The following is a 21723-nucleotide window of genomic DNA, read 5'->3' as shown; positions in this document are numbered from 1 at the left end:
AAAGTTCAGGAAATTTCCTGGTTTATAAAGAATGATTTTTAAAGTGTTTCTGTGGACAGGAAATATAAAAGCTGTGCAAGGGAACAGTACTATGCTACACAACTTTTCCCATCCTAAAGAATGGGTAACACAGGAAGAAATTAAAGCCCACTGAGGCACAATTACTTGCATTAACTATAGCAGAGTTAGGTCCAAACTGTCTTACCAATATTTATTTTCTTTATCATAGCGTGAAATGCATACTGGGTTATTGTGCAAAACACCCCAAAGCAAAGGTCACAAGAGAAAAACAAAGCACAAAGAAGAACCCAATGCAGGACTTAAAGAAGTTCTGTACTAGAAAAGTGCCAAAGTCATGTGATTTCTGACACTGCTTCCTTAAATTTGCAAAGTGTCATTTTTTTTTTCCCCTCTTCCTTCAGGTAGAGCAACTTTGCCTCTTCCATGCACACACAGCCCAGCAAGATGCAAACGTGGAGCTGCCAACAGTTGGCAAATTGCCGACCTGAGTTCCTCTATGCTATTTCTTCTTTTAGACAAGCCAGATATATATTGCTTACCACTCCAGCTGCAGTCAGTATAAAAGAGGAAATATCTACACATTTTTAAAAAAGACAAAATAGAGAAAACCTTTGGGATTTTTTTCCTAAAATTGAGGATAAATTTAATTTTTCATTTCTTTTAAAGAATATATTAACATAAAATTTTAAGAAATGTAAGAATTTTAAGAATTCTTCCCTTCAGGCAGAAGGACAGACTAGAAGATGAGGAGGAGGAGAGAAGGATAATATAAAAACTGATGTCCTCTATCCTTTCTGGTTTTGGCTCACCCCAAGAGACTGCCCTTATGAAGACTATGAACTTTTTTAAAATCTGAAATCAACCACTTCTCAAAATAGAAAGCAAATAGAAGAGAATTAAATAAGCTACATTCAAAATTATCCGTACAAAAAGCAAAGAGCAGTATTTTTGTTCAAAAGAGAAATTTTCTAATCCAAATAATTTAGTTCAAGGAAAAAAAAACCCAAACTATTATCTACTTTATCCTGAGTGAATAAAAATTTTGTTTAAAGTCTCACAATAATCTGTGCTTAGAAATGGGGAAAAAACCCCAAAACCACAGAACATAAGGCTGTGGGGCCACTCTTATGGAAAATGAGCAATTTTAGAGTAAAACAAGATCATCACTATAACTTCTGTTATATAAAGAACAGAATTTGTTTGCAGGTCTAGTTTTCTAAAAATACTGACTCTTTCATTGTACTTCTGCTTGGGAAGAATTTCTGGGTTTTGAAAACACAAACACAACAAACAAATGTTTGTGTTCTTATAGATTTGCACATTAAAAATATCATCTGTAAGAAAAAAATATCTATTCAATAACAAGTAACCTTTGAAATTTACAGTGTATATGGGATGAAAGAGGAAAACTAATACATAGCCAGGTATAACTTGGTTTGATTAAAATCATTATTATTATTATGTGGATTAAGCAATACCTTTTTATGATAAAAATAGATGGCAGCAGAGATCTAATCAATCAAAAACCATAAGTTTGCTTAATAATACTGATAAAAATAATATAGGTTTTCATAGATTAATTCAGAAAGGAACTTAATATTCAATTGTAAGTAGTATGAAATGAAAATTTTTAGATCTATGGGAGCAGACAGTCTTACTAATGAAAAAATTCCTGATTAGATCCTCAAGTGTATTGAAATATAATACAAAAGGTCATTGCAAGTGCTAGGGGCAAAAGGAAAAAAAACCCAAAAGTGACCTGCTGTCCCACACAAAGGGGATAACAAGTGTTGAATATCACCTGAGAGATCTGAAAGTGATCTTTATAGTAAGTATTCTGAGATTGCAGACACTGATATTCAAAGATCTGTTCTGAAGATTTTATTATTTTTTCATATTGCTTTTTATATACTTCATAGAAGTGAATATGGTGTCTCTATTTCCATTCTTAGTGAGGGAGCTCAGTGTGGAAAGGATTAAATTAGATGTCAAAGACTCCACAGTCTATCATGGTCAAACATACTAAAATGATAATTTTTTTCTCTCTTTCTTTTACTCTCTCAGCCCATGCTGACCATTATTTTGAAAAATAAGGATATCAAGGACTTCAAGACAGCCATGCAAGACAGATGGGAAGAAATATTTCATAAGGACTTGAAGAAATCCTGACAAGTGTTATGTTCTTACAATAAAGAGATCTCAAATTAAGCTTTGTGCTCTGAGATTGAATAGGAAAAAAATCCATTAGTAGACAATATGCAACAGAAATAGAAGATAATATTATAAAATAGATAATTTTATGCATTAGTAAGCTTTCAGATTCTGAGTTTATCCTACATCATATTTAATACAATGTGCTCTGAATTAAAAAATGAACACAACAAATTTAATGCTGCTGAGCTGAAGTAAATGACATTGTAAGTGCCATCAACAAAATCCTCCCTCTTATTGGGATACCTTTCGCTAGGGTGGAAAAACCAAAAGTGATACAATCTTTTAAGCATTTATTTGGGGAAAGTCTATGCAAGTTGTCTTCTGTAACTCTGCTGGAGAAATCAAGTGCTTGCAAGTGCTTCTTGTGGGAAGAGATGATTTCTTTTAAAACACTGCACAAAGCCCAGGACTTCTGACCTTTAGTGCACATTTGCACATGTTAGGGATAGACTCTGAATTTTTAGGGTACCAGTGATGCAGGCATCTATGAATTGTTTGAGGTCTCCCTGGGGGAGCACTTGCAAGATGTGTATTACAGTAAGTTTTTAAATTATTGCAAATTCTTGTCCAACGATGACAAGAAATAGTCCAAGAAATTTTAGGACAAAGGGAAGTAACTTACTTTCTACATTTTTAGTACCCAGGAATATATGAAACTGTTCATGTTATATCATAAGGGAACCCACACAGCAAAAATCTATTTTTAGTGTTGGCAGCAAATGCATTTTTCTGTCTCATACTTTCTGGGGAAAGAGAGCTGGAAATTTAATAAAAAAACCCCAATCATTTTTAAAGCGATAAAAGTCAAAGAAATGGTTAGATATACAGACACAGCAAACAAAAGACATTCTAAAGATGCTACTAAACATCAGTACAAGGTAGGATAGGATTAAGACAATCCAGTACTTCAGAAAATGTGGTAACATCAAGGTGGGCAGATGCCATATGGACTGGTCAAATTTATGTATGTCAAAAGAAATAGTCAGCACCAGTACAGAAAGAATAGTGAGGTAGAGATAAGGACTACAAAGGTGGTAAATAACATACAGCAAAACAGTCCGAATAGATATTTTTCTTCATTTTAAACATGAAGTTCACATACTGTTATAGCTGGGGATATGTGAATATTCTCAAGAACAAATACTGAACTTTACAACAAATCCTTTCTCTCCTTTTAGTTTCTATTAGGGACCCAAATTAAGAAAATATTACATGCAACAACAACAAAAAACCCCAAAAGAACATCAAACAGAAACAAAACAAACAAAAGAAAAAACAACAACAAAAAAAGGCCATAATTTTTGTTTTAAAAAAACATGACAAAATATTATTTTTTTGCTCATAGAAGCATCAGAGATTACATTTGATTTAAAAATGTAAGATTATCATGCCAAAAATGATCAGGCACATCAGGGCAAATTTCTGTGTTCTAATTTATAGATTGTACGGGAGGTGGGAGCTGGTTCAAGTGGCTTTGTTAAGATGGAAGTTGGATGTTTTATTCACCATAAGATGTTACATGCTGACAGCTGAGGAGCCATGGAAGGAACACAAAAATAGTCTATTTGTGTAGATTTGGAAGTTTCCTTACAGTCTGATTCATATGATTTAAATCCATTGTAACATGACAAATAGGACAGCTTAAACACAATTAGCAAAAATCTATTCTAAATGTTAAAATATAGAACTGAACAAATGAAAATTTCTAATCACATTTTTACTAGGTCGTTGTCACAGATCAATTCTACAGCACAATTCTTGCTGCTATCAAGGAAACTCCATCCAAGCCAGACCCAGCAAAATTTTAGAAAATAATTGTGTTCTGGTTGTTAACAAACATTAAAAAAAAAACCAAAAAAAAAAAAAAAAAAACACCAAAAAATCCCACTTGATTGCATCACTTTAAGATTACCTCCAAGCTAATAAATGAGTCTTTGTAATTAGGGGCATTTTTTGTAAACCAACAAGTAATTAAGGCAGCACTAAGAGAACTTCTATCCACTGGGTACAACAAATTATGTGCCATAATTGCAAGGGATTAGTTTCTTCTCATAGTTGATTATGTTTTTAAATATTACATTGTTTCATGTTACATACTGGTACTGGTAGATGCTGAATTTTTAAAAGCAGGTAGGTTCTAGGAGACAGGTACAAAATTTATTTTTAGCAATGATTTGTCCACTTCATATATATTAATATATATATGTATCGTATATATTCCTTTATATTAGATGGAAGATGGTATTTTTTCCAAAGGTAAATATTCCTGTTATGACTTTTGCACATGCAAAAGAGAAGAAATCTTACTGTGTCAAAAAAAAAAAAGTTACAATTTAGCAAAACTACCTTTTGCTGTATTACAGCTGACTAGACTTAGTTAATTCCAGGCACTTTCTGAGATAATGAGGAAGGTCAAGTAGAACAAAAGGATTTGTTGTTTGTTTGTTTGTTTTTGACTGATGTTGTTTTATAGTGCCACAAAGGCTGGCTGCAATCTCATGTTTCAGGTAACATTTGAAGGGAATTCTCATTTCTAAACAGTCACACTGAAGTGGAAATGGTTTTTTACATAATCTTTTTTTTTTTTCTGCTGACAGCTGGAATTTGTTATTCAAGAACTTTGTGAAGTTTTACTCAAGACACCTAAGAGGAAAAGATTTGGACCATAAGTTAAATAAATTGGTCAAGCAGTATTGAATTGTCAGCTGATGCGGGAAAAGGACCACAGAATAACTGATTCCACAAACAAGATCATTTTTCAGATGGATTCCTTATACATATGTGTGTGCCTACGTGTACATACCTTTACTTTGCAGTGTTAGAAGCAGTCACACAGAATAAAAGTATTAAAATAGTTTTATATTGGCTACATTTAAAAGTGCAATTAATTATGTATTAAATTTCATAGCACTGAGATGAAAATGAACTTTAAAAATATTTTGAAAATATTTTTTTCCTGAATTCCAAAATCTCCTGGCCTCAAAAGCATTATGTACACCTCTGTACATCATTTCAGTGACAGCAAATCTTAACTGGACTTGTGGAATGATGGCAATTATCTATCTTCATCTCCATGATTTCTGTAGGTGTTTTTCCACAGACACAGTTGGGAATCTGTACTGCCTAGCACATTTCAAAGCCTGCAAACACTGGCCCTTGTCAGTTAGAGTATAGGAGTGGAGCTAAAAGAGGATGCAGATGTAAATTTGGGCACTTGGTATATCTTGTAATTACCTAAAGGACTGAGATTTTCTTAGTTTAGAGATAAGTAGTGACTACATTTACGAAATTTTTGGGTGGGAACATGTGAACAGAGAAGGACTGAAGTAGAGAATGTAAGCCTGATGTACTTAAGAGGACTTCACATTTCTAAAAAGTCACTTATTTTAATATTGTTGTTGTTGCCACTGGTGGTAGTTGGACAAAGTCAGTTTCAATGCTATAAAACTGTCTGAGCTGAATCTCTCAATCTTTCATTCTTTACATTCCCTCTGGAACAAAGATGCTCTAAAATCCACTATTTAAAGCCAAAAACAGATAGAGAAAAAGACTTTTTGCTGTCTCGTCTCTATCTTTCCCAAAAAACCCTATTTTTCAAAAGCAACATATTTATGGGCCAGAAGGGTCCTTCTATTGGGGGGGCAAATATGAGGAGGAGAAAAAATACCACAAGGTTTCCATTTAGCATGAATCTCTCGCTAAGACACTGAGTAGGAGGCTGCAGAGTGAACCCCTATCCCTCCTTTGTGTGCTGTGCCACCATTCACTGCCAGATTCCACAATCCATATCAGAAATTGCAGAATATTTTCTAGATCTTCTTTTCTTGCCCTGGTACTACTGAGCTGTCTCAGTTTCCTCAAGCTTTCAAGCTCTTTCCCTATTTTCCCTGTATCATTATAGGCTTATAGCTTGATGACTAAGAACTGGCTCAAAATTTTTTCTCCCCTAATGTGCATTGTTGAACTGAATTTGTAAAATAAGAACTTGTCCCTTATCTTCACACTAAATCATACTATGTGAAAAATTCAACCCCTACATTAATTGTATTTCTTTTGTTAATATTTCATCTAGAGCTGACTTAGCATGTACTGCTTCCATTGTTTCACTCAGTAACTACTGAATAGAAAGCTTTTTCTGATTATGTAGGATTTTTGCAACAGAAATAATATCTTCTGCTTGATTATTTGCATAGAAACAGTGAAAATGCTCTCACACCCTGTCAGCTACTTCACACCTCTGTAGGGGCTTAAACTCTGGAATGAAATGTGAATGTACTGACTCACTGCTCCACATGGGTTTCATTTAAGAAGGTTCACAGGAATGCATTGGCAGCACATTCCAATTACCTCTTAAAGAAAAACTTAGTTTTTGGATTGTTTTGTGCACATGAATAAGTGTTATTTTAGAAAGACTGCTTCCCCTATTACCGTACACAACAGAAGCATAAAAGAGAGAAAAAACTCAAACAGAACATGTTAAATCTACTCAGAGCCTGAGCCATCTCACCAGTGAGTTGATTGTTCATTTTTCCACTTGTTAGGTCAGGTAACAGTATGACATTTAAAACACTGCTCAAAGATTAAAACATCTAAAAACTTGGAGTTACTCCATTAAAGCGAGTTCATTTAATTCTGCTTTTGAAACATTTTGCAGTGTAGTGAAAGACCTTAATTTATTCCAATTATCTTTTGTTCACTTCGATTTATGAACACTGGAGCTCAAATAATAAGCCCTTTTGCTCCTTAGGCTTCCAAGAATATATTTTCATAAGTATTGTACAAGTCATCTTTCTGCAACCATCCCACATACTAACTGCAAAAGTCTATTTTTATGATAAGGAGTGGTATTAGCGGACAATTAAGGACAAGATCGTTGGTTGTCCTGAATTGCTTTGGAACAGAAATAGCTCACTGAATAAAATTTTCTTCTTATTAAATGTATAAGGACAAATATTGAAAACATATATTCCATTCTTATAAGGTGCATCTACAGAATGAAAAGTCTTCAGAAAGAGCTGAAGAAAAACACCTTGGCATTTGTACTATTTATTACAGCTTAATAGATCTCATACTACCTACTTTTGTGGCCCTGGTGTTTGGTAATTTTTAAACAGAACTGGGGGGAAGGGGAGACTTTTTCAAGCTGTGTGTACTGAAAATATGGGTATGAAAGTGTGCATGAAAATCAGCTTTACATCATTCATTCATTCTCTTGGTATAATTCAAAGTATATTGACAGTGAGTGCACAGCCAATAATATCAGCAGCATGGGCTGCTTTTCAAGATAGGCAAGATAAATATATCATTTCTTCTCTTCAAAATCTTTAGATTTCCAACTGCAAGACTGAACAAACTTCTTCCACTGTTCTTTCTAGCAATAAGTTTTACTGTTTTGTGCCATAGCCTCTTTTTCTAAGATTAAGATCTGTTGTGCATTGCCCTACAACCAGCTGGCACAAGAAAGTGATGAAAACTCATGGGAAACTGACTTTCTCTAAATTCTGAGCTTGTTTAGTGAGAAAAAGAAGAAAATTTATTTCCATCATGAAGGAATGCTCAAAGGCATGATGCAATTCCTCCCTTAGAGTCAGCAGGTAAACTAGTCTTGTCAAAAAAAAAACAAAACCAAAAAACAAACCAGGAAAATCTAGAATTAAGTCACCTCTATAATGGGATGTCAACCACATCTGTCTGCAACTGAGACTCTCTATAGAACCATGAACTTGATATCTGGAAACATCAGTGGGGCTGCTCTAGATATTATTAGGGTGATAATTAGTAGTTTTACTAAAACAAAGAGATATTTTCTTTTCCTTATAAATATATACATACACACACACATATATATCTTTAAAAATGCAGATACAAAAGGATTACAGACAAAACATTGCTTGATTCCTAATGGTGTTTGAGTGTAAGGAAATAGTATTACTGGAACATAAAAAAGAGGAAGATACCTTCCTAACATGCCAAAACTAACTGGTGGTACTGAACCTACCACATTTTTCTCCCCAAAATGATAAAGTTTCTTTTCTTGTCCTCTTCTGTACACATATCAATTATCCACCAATTATAAAATGAAGTTTAAAGACAATAAATTAATCTATTCTTCCTGCACTTCTTTTGGCTCATGCCTACTTAGTGTGGTTAGTTGATGTTTTGATGGTGCATCACAGTTGTTCACAGCATGAATGAATGTTATGCCTGCTGGTTATAAACCAAATAACCAAAAGGTTATTTGCCCTGACTCCTGCTGTGTAAGTACAAGAAAAAAATAACTCAGTCAGTGGTAGGAAAAATACAGAAAAACATTTTTTTTCCTTGGAATTAATTACTGTTTACCTGACACCAAAATTTATGGTATCTCTTCAAATGTCCAATCTGGAGGTAGTGTGTCCTAAATTATCTGCTGCCTAAAATAGCATTAAAATGTGTAGAATTTTCTTTTCTAATAATGAGCAGCCCATTTGGATTTTCATATATAAAAATAACTGACCTAGGTAAATCAAATTACAGTTCCACCACTTAAATAATTTTTCAACAAGTTTTAAATACTTATACACATACTAGTAGCAATTACCACTTTAGCTATTATTAAAAATTTAAAAAAATTGCTCACTACGGCTTTAAATTATTTGCCTTTACTTCTGTTCCTATGTGTTAACAAGCCAACCTATTGGACAGAATATGCTGTATATAGTAATACACTGCAGATGGTATCAGATGGTTTGTGCTAGCTGTTAGGAAACTTATTTAATTCTTTTAAGTGATATGTGGGGTTTTTTTTGCTTAGAATTGCCTTTTTTTGGACAGTGTATTTAGTTCTGGATGCTAATTTGGTAAGCCATGCATACTGTCTTCTGCCTCATCATTCAAAATTTTAGTTTACAAGTGACAAATGCACCTAGCTAGAGAAAGTTTTCATTTTTCTGAAAGGGGCTGGTGTTGCATGGCCAAAGGGAGCTGATTTCTGACGAAGAGTAAATAGGGCCCTTGGGCAATTAACTGTACCAGCCAACTCAGCCAGTGGGCTTATTTCCCTCTTAGCTGGTTTTTTGCAATTCATACTCATAAATTGCTCCCCTGCTTGTTATACACTCACAAGAATAATAAACTCAAGCTTTATGTTTGCTGCCTAACAGCCTTAAGAAACACATGCTGCGATTGAGTGGGGCTTTTTTGTTGACTGGTCATAGTAACTTTAATAGACTGGGATTTTCTACATCACTACTAATTTGATGAATACAGTTAATTTTAAATCTTTCCTCTAACACTGTTCATGTATTGCATTCTAATTTAAACAAAAAAAGCAAGGTACTTGCAGGCCAGATGTTATGGAAGACAAATTCTTCAACAACTGATTAACATAAACAGCTCTTGAAGCATACATTGAGAGAAAAGCACTGTATTTGTCTACGTAGTGTTTTTTAAATTTTCTTTTTAGAAAATGCACTCAGAATTAATAGCATTTGCCTTAAGCTCATTATTTGATAAAACCAGATTGATTTTGTTCATTAAACCCTCCAAATCTATGGGTTTAGCAGTGGACAAACTACTGCAGTCTTTTTTGCCATACCAGGAATTTTCTTTTGGCACTTTGGCAATTTTATCTGGCATGTGAATATTAAAAAAAAGGAAAACAAACAAACAAACAAACAAAACCCAACCAAAAAACAAACAACAAACAAACAAACAAACAAACTTTACTAGGCCTGAATTGATGTACATATTTATTATATATCTGCAGGCACTTATCAAATTTTATTCTTTCAACGTTCAATTGATTTCATACCCCTTTTTTATTCTTGTGTGTTTTCTTTTATTCTTTCATTCTATTTTCTGTTGAGGAGTACAGGACACATGAAATGACTCAGCAGCTGAAGATAACATGCAAAGCAGGAAGAGCCTACTTGACCCATTTGGGCAAAATATCAACCTAAAATGGTTTGAGTTAGATGAGGCAAATCCAACACTAGAGTTTGACTGGCCCTATTTTTCTTTTCACAGTCCTGATTCCCCTCCTAGTATGATGTTTATCCCTATCCATGGTTTTATTTTCCTATTTACTTGAACATGAAAGTATCTTAATGTCAGTTCTGTTTGGGCAGTGCCTCTAGTACCTGCTAGTTTATGAAACAGTAACTTTTGTCCTCACAACACATATCTGTCCCAAATACTGCAGAAATATTCAATGTTTTTCTAAGGCTGAATGTGAGGACTACAGATTACTTCAGGGACACAACAGGAATTTGCCTAGTCAGTTCAAGAAATCTAGTAATTATGGTACTTAGAGTCAATTTATTATTCAGATATATTAATCTATACATCTATCTATAATTTCTTTTTAAATTGAATAGGGTTGATTGCTAACTTACTTGTTAGTTTAGAGTTTTGTAGGAAATAAAAAAAATATCTCTCATCAACAATGTCTTTAGAAGAAGCCAAATGTTCCTTGATACAGAAGACTAGATTCTTCCCAGGCACATACAGAGTGAATTCTAAAATCAATTGTAAAATCATCCTAAATTGCATGCTTTCACATTTAAAAGAATACCACTCACTACCATCAGAAATTTTATCTTTTTTAATGGAGATGCCTATTTACACTTGTAATTTGAGAATTTTGCTAGAACAGAATGATGACAGTCAAGATTATCTAATGAAGATATTCCTATAGAAACTTGGCATATTAGAATAAATAATGGATAATTGTTGGCAGAGCTATTTTGAGGCAAAATGGATCTACGTCAGCTTGCAAAAAAACTTAGAAGTTCTAAACATACAAACTTCTAATACACATTAATGCAATACTCAGATGAAAAAATCCTAGATTGCAGAATTATTCAATACCTAGAGGTAGAAATGCTACAGAAAAAAAACATGGAAAGAAAATTATATATCACATTCTTACTAGTGTATTTTGAAAAAGAAAAATAGATTTTCCTCTAAGAGGTCATGGGGAGAGTTCTGCTTTATGCCTGTGTTAAGTGTTGTCCTCTTTTCCTCAGCTTCTCTTTCTGTGTTCCATGTCTTTTAAAATCCAGCTGATCAAATTGTTCAGTTCTGTCACAGCCAGAACTGTTCATGGGATGAGCACAAAGACAACCCAACACTCCCCACATTCAGACAAACTTACCGCACGTGGGTAATGATAAGGGTTGTGGCTGGAATGAAAAAGTCATCCACTCTGTCAAACTGCTTCCCCACGGGCTGAGTATGGATTGTGTGATGGGAAACACTCCCACTGGCTTGCGTTATCACCTGCACAAAGTAACATCAGCATAAAGTATACAAGTATTCTTCAAAAATCAAATCTCAATCCAAATGAATGAATACAGTATTGCCTCTGTGTTCTCTTGTGTTGTCTTTACCACGTTACCAAGAAAAGGAGTGCAAATAATAGTTACAGATTTCAGAGAACTATTACATACTGAAACACTTAGTCTTCATACTTATTTTTCCCCTTCATCTTTTTTTATTAATCTCGAATCCATATTTATTAATTTACACTACTAAAGCCCTTAACAGTTCTTAGCTTAAACTAAGGTTTTGTTTATCTTTTTACTTACACTAACTCTTAGAGTGAGATTAAATTTTTAAGCACTTCAGCCAGAGTGAAAAGATGCTATCAACAAATCCACTGGAACATATGGCTATGCATACTCCCAATTCTCATCAATCATGAGATAATTCAGCATAGCACAGACATATTTCAGAAGAGCAAGCTGGACTGAGTTTAAATACTCCTTAAATTGTTATGAGCCAATTTCATTCAAATCCCAAAATCTTGGACCTTTTCTGAAGCAAATGTTTATGGGTAAATAAAAGACAATTCCATATAATAGCCACTATGCTTTTCACATATATGCCTTTAAGAATGGATTTATTTTTTTTGGAAAAGGAGACAATCTACTATCTATACTGTAATTAACAATGAGGGTGAGGATGATCAGCTGCTTTAAAATATAGTAAGACTGACTCATTTATCAGTTCTGGGGAGGAGTGGTTACTAAACTTCCACAGATTACCTTGCACTCCCAAAATTAAGGGTCTGTGGGTGTTGAAAAGGTGATTTCAAATGTTACTAATTTTGCTTTTAAAATTCCTCTTATTCTTTTTCTTATATATAAGTATATATTAAATACACAAGGATTTAATTAACTTCTGAAGAAAAGGAAAACAAATTAGAAGAAAAATGAATTTTTAAATTATGATATAAGGCTGATCATCATAGTCTCAGGGGATTTCTATAAATAAGGAACAGAAATTAATAAAAAAGTATAAAGGTAAGTACAGCTTCCTGAGATGTTGCTTTAGTGACTGTCCCTAGGTCTGTCACTTCTCCAAGGTACAGTAAAAATCAAGATTTTTAATATCTTTCATGTGAAAAAAACCCAATAAAGACAGAGCTTTAATATATTGTCCAGAACGTCCATATGACTTTTATGAAATGGAAGTATGCCTAAAGTCCAGTTTATCCTCTAATTAGGGACAGAAATATCAAGAACAGCAACAGTTTGCTCTCAAAAGACTGGTAATACAGAACATGCTGCTGTTTTCAGCTACATTCCTTATCCTTCTATCAATTTGCCATTGCCAGTTCAGACTAAGGGTCTTGAAAATAATCATTAACTTTTGTATGAGGTCAGTTGTTTGGCTTGTTTTCTGGTTACCTAAAATAATTTCTCTGCCCTTGCTGGGGTCATGGTAATAATGCCTAAAGGAAAATATGCAACACATTGCAATTACACAAAGGTTCAACCTGTCTGTATTTCCTCACATATAATCATTGTGATCACCTCACCTGCAAAGTTGGTGAATTCTTTTCCATGTTTCCCCAGCTCAGCACCCAGACTTGATCATGTGATTTATCATAGTGTAGCTTCACTGGAACAGGATCTGTACTCACTGCCTGAAATGGAACAAAAAAAGAAATCCTTTGTCACATTTTCAAATGAAACATAATATATATGCTTGAATGAAAATGATGAGTAGATATACATTTTCAGATGCTTTCAGACTGTATTTAGGAATTATGTTGTCAATTCTTGAAACAGTCCTCTGATTAATTCAGAGTTACTGAATTGCTGAAAATGTGTTTTTTATTTATCATGTACTCTAACACTTGGTATCAAATCTACATAATACTGAAGCCTTTAAGAAGTTGAAAAACAAGGTTTTTAATCAAGTACAAAACTATTTGTCTTCCTTCCCTGCCATCACTCTCACTTTACATATATTGGTTGAAAAACTACACCATTTACTGAAAAATGGTTAAAAAGGGAAGAGTATTCTCAAGCCACACAGTGGAATTAATGGAAGATGTTACTGCAAAAAATCAACATGATGTAGCTGCACCCAAAATTTCCTATCTGTTAAAATGTGTATATTTTGTTGAAGTAGGAAGGATTGTTTTCATATGTTTTTGAATTACAGTTGCTACTTTTCATAGAACCTGTGATCAGAACTGAAGTGGTTTCCCTACAACTTTAAGCACTGTCACTTGAGACCATGAACCTTTTAAACAGCTGAGCTCTAAATTTCCTTTGTTACAAAAACTGAATGATTCAGAGGTACTAAATGGGAGAACAGTGTAGTCGATTAAGAGATGTTATACACAGGCTAAACAAGGGGGGGATTACTTTTTTATTTTCATCATTTAAGAAGGAAAAAATAGGTGGAAATTGCTTTTTAGTCTTACCATTATGGAACTGTAAAGCACAGCTTGTTTATCAGTGTGTCAAGGAGAGTACCAGCTGGCTAATTAAGTGAACCTAATTTAAACTAATGATGTAGATCCTCAAGATAATGCACTAATGGCTGGCTGAGACTGCTGATGATACTTAACTGTACTCCTGAGGTGTTGCAAGCGACCACTTCATCTAAGCAGAATTTGTTTTTCCTTTTGAAAATGGAAAATGAAGCCAGGTTGCTCACTGGCTCATTTAAAATCACAAGTTACCCGTCGAAAAAGGTCATTTGTGTTTGATAACTTCTTTCTGCTACATGCTAGAGAACAAGTTGTTTAAAATAATACTTGAACTGTTGTATAGCTAATTTGTCAAAGCATGTCAAATTTCCTTTTGTCTTCCCCAGACAAAGGTCTGACCCATACATGCTCTGCCAGAGGACTGCCAGCTGCACTCAGAGCTGGGGTCGTGGCACAGCCAGGAGGAGCAGAAGGAGGTGCCTGCAGGGTCAGGCACAGGCAGTACAGCTCCCCAGAGGGAAGCCAGCAGCAAAAAGGAGTTGAGCATCTCAGAAGCAGATTTTCACAGCTGTTTCTAGCTGACCAGGCTGGTCTGCCAGCAGCACACTGAGGACTGAAGGACGATGACTCTGTCTACTTCAGCCTCTAAGTCATCCCACTTAGTGGTGTGCTGCTATGCAATACTGCACAATTCCTGCTTTCAAGAATTTGAAAATGAAAGCAAATGCTTCCCTTGACTTTAGAATGAGAATTACCTGGATGAGTCAAAAAGTTTCCTTCTATATATCTCTAAAGATACAACACCCATGTTTCTAATACATTTCAATTTAGTCTGCTATAGAATACTCTAAAGTACTTACCTTGATAAATTTACCTGTCATAAAAATAAATCATCCTCAAATCTAGTTGTTACATATGTGCACACCTTTTACATTAACTTTCACAGTAGAAAGGAATAACATGTATAGTAGTACTTCAGAGAAAACATTGTAAAAAGCAAAACCAAATAAACATTATTTTTACACAGAAAACAGCATCGCTACATGACTTAAAGTCCTTTCAAATAAATTTTTAATTTTCTTTAGGGTTTTTGCACAGTGATGGGAGTTTCATTAGAATTCTCTTGCTTTCAAAATATGAAATTATCTCCACATTTATTCCCACTAGCCTATGTGTTTTTTTTGCAAGGTGGCTTCTTATTAAGAATGTCAACTTTCGTATTAGACATCTTTCTTATTAAGATGTAGACTAGAAATAGTTACATGCACATGTACATGTATGAAAATCATATCCTCTGTATTAATATGATCTTCAGGAAAAAGGCAGTCTAACAAGAAAAATGCTCTCATTTCTGAATATTTCTGAGCTGAGTTTCTATTTTCAAATAATGAATTAAATCTTTATTTTACTCTGTGCTAGGCAGTACTTTAAGTAATGAAAATAAACTGATCTGGAGAACTAAATTTCCTTCTGTGCCTCCTGTTTGTAAAAGTGTTTTTGTAACTGTATGTCATATGAATAGAGCAACATTTAATGGTTAGAACATTCTTCCTGCTTGCAGAAAATAAAGCTAGAAAATAAATGCTTATTTTTAAAAGACAAGAAGACAGAGCCATGCATGTTTTAAGAAATGCTAAACAAAATATCTCTTGATTTGTTACTAAATTCCAAATTAGCCTTACTTCAATTCTAAAACCCACCCGTGAATCAACAGTGTTTTTACTTTATTGTCTCATCAAAAATCTTTGTGAAGTACTGTGAAATGGAAAAATAATTTATTATGATTAGAACCATCAAAACAAGACTTCCATTCCTGCAAAAGTTTTCCACAGCTGGAGTAAATTTAATTCTATACTTTCCTTAGCTCATAATCTTGATATTATTAAATTAGGGGAAGAACAATGCTATTCTATCTCTCAAAATAAAATTCCTTTGAAAGTGTTTTTTTTCCACCAGAATAACATGAAAGCTTCTGGAGTGTCCTGGTTTTAGCTCAATGTACTTGCTAAGGAGCACAGACTTAGTGCACAAAGCTCTTTTCTACACTTAGGAATTCTGTATGTCTGCTTCTCAGCTCATTACAGAAACTAGAATATTTTTTGATAGAACAATCTAATGCCATTCAAAAACTGCACAATTGCTTTACATACAATTCTGGCGAAGGGCTGAACTTTTAATTAGTGGTTAATTTCCTGAATTTTACTTTTTAATTAACATATACCTTTGCAGTAAGTATCTCTGCAATTTTTAATGGTAAAGTGATATATATTTTTACATATTTAAAACAATAAATAATGTAACTAAAGACAAATTAGAAGAGCCTACCAATGAACATATTTCATAAAGCCTAAATTAAAACCTATTTTCAGTGAGCTCAAGAGGAATCATGTGCTTTTGACACTGAAGTCTAAATGCTAATAAATGCAATTATATTAATATTTCATCCCTCCTGTGGAGAAAAGGAAGCTGACACCTGAATGTCAGTCAAAGACCATGGAAAACTGCCAGATATTCCACTCCTTCAAATCTGTGGACTGCGTTGAGATTGTGGGTTTTTACTCTGTCTTCCTTAAGTAATATATCAAACAGGTTGTAAAAAAGTAGTTTTCAGGAAAAAAAAATCAATACCCACTCATATTATCTCTATTTTAATATGCAAAGGTAAATTTAAGTAGAAAATTCCCACATTTTTATTAATAACTTATTGAATAAAATATTTTACAAGTCCTTGACACCATTTGGATAGTTCAAGTTTCGAGGAAGCCATATCTGAGTCAGCTGACACAGAATTGAGAAAGCAGGTGTTTCAATTATGCAAAAGTATTAAAATTATTTTTGTAAGTCATGCAATTTTATAAATGCAATTTTGTTATTTATTTTTAAATTTTATATACCTATACAGAATACATGTGTACACTTACATGATGGAATAGTTTGAGCTGGAAGGGACTTTTAAAAGTCACCTAGTCCAAAACCGCTGTAGTGAGCAGTGACATCTTCAACTAGATCAGTTTCCTCAGAGCCCCATCTAAACTGACTTTGAGGTTTCCAGGGATGGGGCTTGCACCACTTCTCTGGGCAACCTCTGACAGTGTTTTGCAAACCTCATTGTAAAAAAATGTCTTCATTATATCTAGTCTGCATCCACCTTTTTTTTTTTAGTTTAAAACCATTACCCCTTGCCTATTGCTACTGTCCCTATTAATAAATCTGTCTCCAACTTCCCTATAAGTCCCCTTTAAGGACACAATACTATCTCCCTGGAGCCTAACATATAATCTATACTTTAAAGATTTTTCATTCACTTATCAGTGAGAAAACCAAAAGGCATGAAGAAAAGCTCTATTTAAGTGCGTTTTTTTATTAACAATTTAGTTAGGTTTCTAATAAAAAAAAAATCAGTGTTTTATTTACTAAAGGACACCTGTTTCCTATAAATATGATGATATTGATATAATATAAATATGACTATAAGCACTGCCTTGTACCTTGGTGCACTGGGTTTGTGTGACAAGCTTTTGGTAGCGGGGGGAGTCATATGGGCGGCTTCTGTAAGAAGATGCCAGACACTTCCCCCATGCCTGACAGAGCCTGTGCCAGCTGGTGCCAGCACAGATCTGCTGCTGGCCAATATCCAGTCCATCAGTGCTTGGGTAAAACCTCTGGGATAACCTCTGAGACACACAAAAGTGCTACTGGGCTTGCAACCAGATGAGAGAGGAGTGGGAATATGGCAGAGGAACAGCGCTGCAGATGCCCAGGTCAGCAGAGAAGGAGGGGCAGGAGATGCTTGAGGTGAGCCAGCAGAGACTCCTTTGCAGCCTGTGGTGAAGACCACAGTGAAGCAAGTGTGCCCCTGCAGCCCATGGAGGTCTGGGGTGGAGCAGAGATTCACCTGCAGCCCCTGCAGGACCCTACACTGGCTCCAGGGGAATGCCTGAAGGAGGCTTTGAATCCATGGGAAGCCTATACTGGAGCAGGCTCCTGGCAGGACCTGTGAAATTGTGAAGAGGCAGCCACACTCAAACAGGTTTACTGGCAGGACTCGTGACCTCATAGGCACCTGGAGTAATCTGTTACTAAAGGACTGTATCCCATGGAAAGAGACCCCCAGTGGAGCAGCTTGTGAAGAACTGAAGCCCATGGGGAAGACTCACACTTGAGAAGTTCATGGAAGACTGTCTCCCATGGGAATGGCCCCAGGAGGGAGCAGGGAAAAGACTACTCTCTCTGAGGAAGAAGCAGCAGCAGAAATTATGTGTGACAAACTGACCCCCCCATTCCTCATCTCCTTCACTGCTGGGAGGGGAGGAGGCAGAGAGTCAGGAATAAAACTAAGCCCAGGAAGGAGGGAGCGCTGGGGGACATTACACTATCCATTATCCTGCTTAGATTTTGGTAGGGAAATGAGCTGAATTTATTATCAAAGTCAAGTCTGTTTTGCCTGTGATGGTAACTGGTGGGTGATCTTTCTCTTATCTCAACCCTTTTCTTGGTCTGTCCAGCTGGGGAGACGAGTGGTGGAGTGGCTCTGGTGCTATCTGGCCTCCAGTCAGGGTCAACACACCACACCTGGTTTTGCTCAAACTCTATGACTGTATTAATTACTGTAGCATAGCATTGATTTCTCTCTTTTACTCGACGAATTATTTTCACCAAGTAGATACTCTGGAATCCCAGAGACTAAGAAAAAGGAGTAGAGAAGAAGTTTGAATTCAAAGTCTCTGAGCTAAGAGTGGTGTTTATTTTTACTGTTTTTGTAATTTCTCTGTCTAAAAGCAGAGTAACAGTGACAGAGTGACAGAGTAACAGTCCTCCACCTTCGTCTGTAGCCAACCCTGACCATTCTGTCAAAACTGATAGACATATCCTTGTGATAAGACTCTATTTTAGCCAATCATCATTTTCCAGTGAAAGGAACCTCTAGTCAGAAACTTCCTAAAGAACTCATTTTCTCAACTACTTAAATATTTATAAGAGCCATTTTCATGTTGTCTTCTTTACAATTGTCTATTGAGAAGAACAGTTGCTAAACAGATACTGCTGCTAAATGTTGAAAGTAGGGGAACTTTTTTCCAAATAATGTGTTTACTCTCAAGATAACTGTATTTCTGTTTCTGAAATATGAAGGAAAGTCTTAAATTCTATTGTCTAAATTAAATAGTAACTTAAAAAATGAGAAATAAATACCTGTACAACTTTCTGAGACTGCACATCAACAATGAGAACTCTGTCAAGTGTGGGCTGGGTCACATATATGAACTTGTCTTTTACATTAACAGCCATTGCCCAAACACACCGCTGAACAGGATCCCCATCTGCTTTGGGACAAACTTCATCCTATAATTCAATAGAAACAGGAAAAGTATAAGAATCAAAACAGTCAATAATGTAATAGAAAGACAAATTATACACATTTTCTTCTTTTTTAACTGTAAAATAAAACCTCAGAAAATTTAGGGAAGGAAAAAGGAGAGTTGACACTAGGACATAAACTAATGTTAGTCAAACTGCATTGGTAAGCACCACAATTCACAAGTACTATAAAATAATTCATACACCAAATTTTAGGATGTTTTCTAGAAATTCAAGAAGTAAGTACTGGTGACCTAAGAAAGAAACCAATTTGAAAAAAAAAATTAATGTAGAAATAAAGCGAGCAAGGGGCAGGAGACCTTGAAACCAGCAAACCAAACCAGCCACACAGTGCCTTCCTGCAGGAGCTGGCAGCTCCCCCCTGAGCATCACCACGGTGCCCTGCAGAGGGAGGCAGTGCAGGCATGGCTTACCCTGCAGCTGAGAGCACAGCAGTAAGCCAGGAAATACCTAACTGGGGAGATAATAATGTGCACACGAAGAGAAAGGGGAGGTGGTGTGGTGCAGATTGTCACATGGCGTAGGGGCAAAGCAGCAGTCAGAGAGATCAGCTGTTTTGGTCACTTGGAGTACTGATAGGTTGCTTTAAAGATCAAGAAGCGTGGCAACCTCTGCCATAAGACATTCTCACGGCATATCTTACTAGTGTTAAACCAAATAAATACCAAATATCTTCTTACTACCATTTCTTCCCTCTCTGCCCTTCCATTCCTGTAAAGGATGAATTTGAAAAAACATAAAAATCAGTGAAGTGAACAGATATTTCATAATACTTATAACTATACACTCTCAGTCAAAATAGCTAACTGGAGTTTGCATGCTCACTATTCCCAATTTGTAGAAAGATATGGCAAATCATCATGTATTTAACTACCTATTTGCGAATACTTTCTCCTAGAAAAAGCTTGGTTTTACAAAATTAAAGGTTACTTGGTCAAATATATTACTATATGTGAAAATTCCATTTATGAAATAGCATGATTTCTTTCTATAAAATGGACATTATAATTATTTAAAAATACTGGACCTGAAGAACACTCTACTTGGAAAAGTACAGGATGTATCAAGTGTTTTCATTTTTCTGACCTTTTCTCCTTTTGCCTCTTATTTTAAATTCTTTGCATCACAAGGGACAATTTTACCAAATCATTATTTCTTTTTGCCACTTATCTGCTGCTTATTCCTAATTTAGAATGTTCTGCCTGATACATCATAACTGGCCGCTGTGAAAATAATTACGATATGTCAGCAGATAATGACTCAATATGGAATGAGCAGCAAGATATGATGAGCTCTTAAACAAGAATTCTGTTTCTAAGCATCAAACGCCTTTTAAAAGGCACAGGAAACATCATGTGGCAGAACACCATCTCTGGCACCAAGCAATGCTCTTCAAGAGGATGATGCATTTCAACACTTCCTTTTCTGTATCATCAACATTCTTTGCCTGCTGTGCTTCTACATTTTCGAAAATACACTCAATCTTTATATGTCAAAAGAAGAAATAAATCAATTTACAGCTTTAAAAAAGAGAGTTTCTTTGCAGAAGATTGAAAGCCACTGCTTGCTTTTACATGGCTCCTAAACCTCAACAAAGGGAACGTCTTTCAGGAATCACATGATAAGGAAAGGTCACTAAACTCAGGTACTGTACAATAGCACATCATCAGGAACTTCAGGAGAACTTAGAAATAAGTAACAAGAAAGATTTAGTTTGTGCTGATAAAAAGCCATGAAGATCAAAGGGAGAAGTAAAAAATCTGATTTTTTAAGGAATGACAGGCATGGGACAAATGGGATTTTCATTCTTAAAAGCAGCTAAATGCTTTTCATTGTTGCATAAAGTCAACATATGCAAGTATGTCTCTAACATGATGTGCAATCATCATATCAATGATCTATTGTCATTTGCCTTCTGGGTAATTGTCACTTCAAGTGGAAGGTTGTTTCACTGATCTCATTATTTTTTATATTTATTCTAAATATACCTTGTCTTACTTTCATGTTTTATCTAAACAGATAATTACATCTAGATTGTTCTACAACAACCTCTTATTCCTCAGAGTGAGCACCTTCAAACAATGAATCCACAAATGTTTGCAACAAATCTACACAGATGTTATTTTCATTCATCTCTCAGGGACTCACATTAATTTACATGAGTTTCTGGGACTGAATTCTACAAGGACATATTCAATATCTTATTCAAAAATTATGCTGAAGGAATCTTTCTCTCACATGGCATCATATAGATTAGTGCAAACGATTTCTCTGATTCCACCTCCCCTTGTGGGACGTATAGCAGAATAGCAAAATACTCTAACTTAAGCACTGATAGCTATATCCAGAGATGAGCTACAGCCTTATACATTTTCCTGAATCTGAGTCTAAAATACTCAGAA

At 35.1% G+C, this 21723-nt stretch overlaps 1 protein-coding gene across 2 annotated transcripts in view; it reads right to left on the bottom strand.

The window, feature by feature from the left end:
• FSTL5 (follistatin like 5) overlaps positions 1–21723 on the bottom strand; it is a 268652-nt gene that overhangs the window by 15123 nt on the left and 231806 nt on the right. For both annotated transcript variants that reach the window (XM_030947751.1, XM_030947752.1), the window contains 3 exons: positions 19136–19285; positions 13040–13147; positions 11372–11496 (listed from right to left, as the gene is read on the bottom strand). In XM_030947751.1, coding sequence (XP_030803611.1) covers positions 11372–11496; positions 13040–13147; positions 19136–19285 — 383 coding nt within the window. The remainder of the gene's footprint in view (positions 1–11371; positions 11497–13039; positions 13148–19135; positions 19286–21723) is intronic.

The sequence above is a fragment of the Camarhynchus parvulus genome, chromosome 4 (genome assembly GCF_901933205.1).
Source record: "Camarhynchus parvulus chromosome 4, STF_HiC, whole genome shotgun sequence".
Lineage (NCBI taxonomy): Eukaryota > Metazoa > Chordata > Aves > Passeriformes > Thraupidae > Camarhynchus > Camarhynchus parvulus.
The sequence above is the reverse complement of the archived record's forward strand: the minus strand, read 5'-3'. Positions and strand labels throughout refer to the sequence as shown.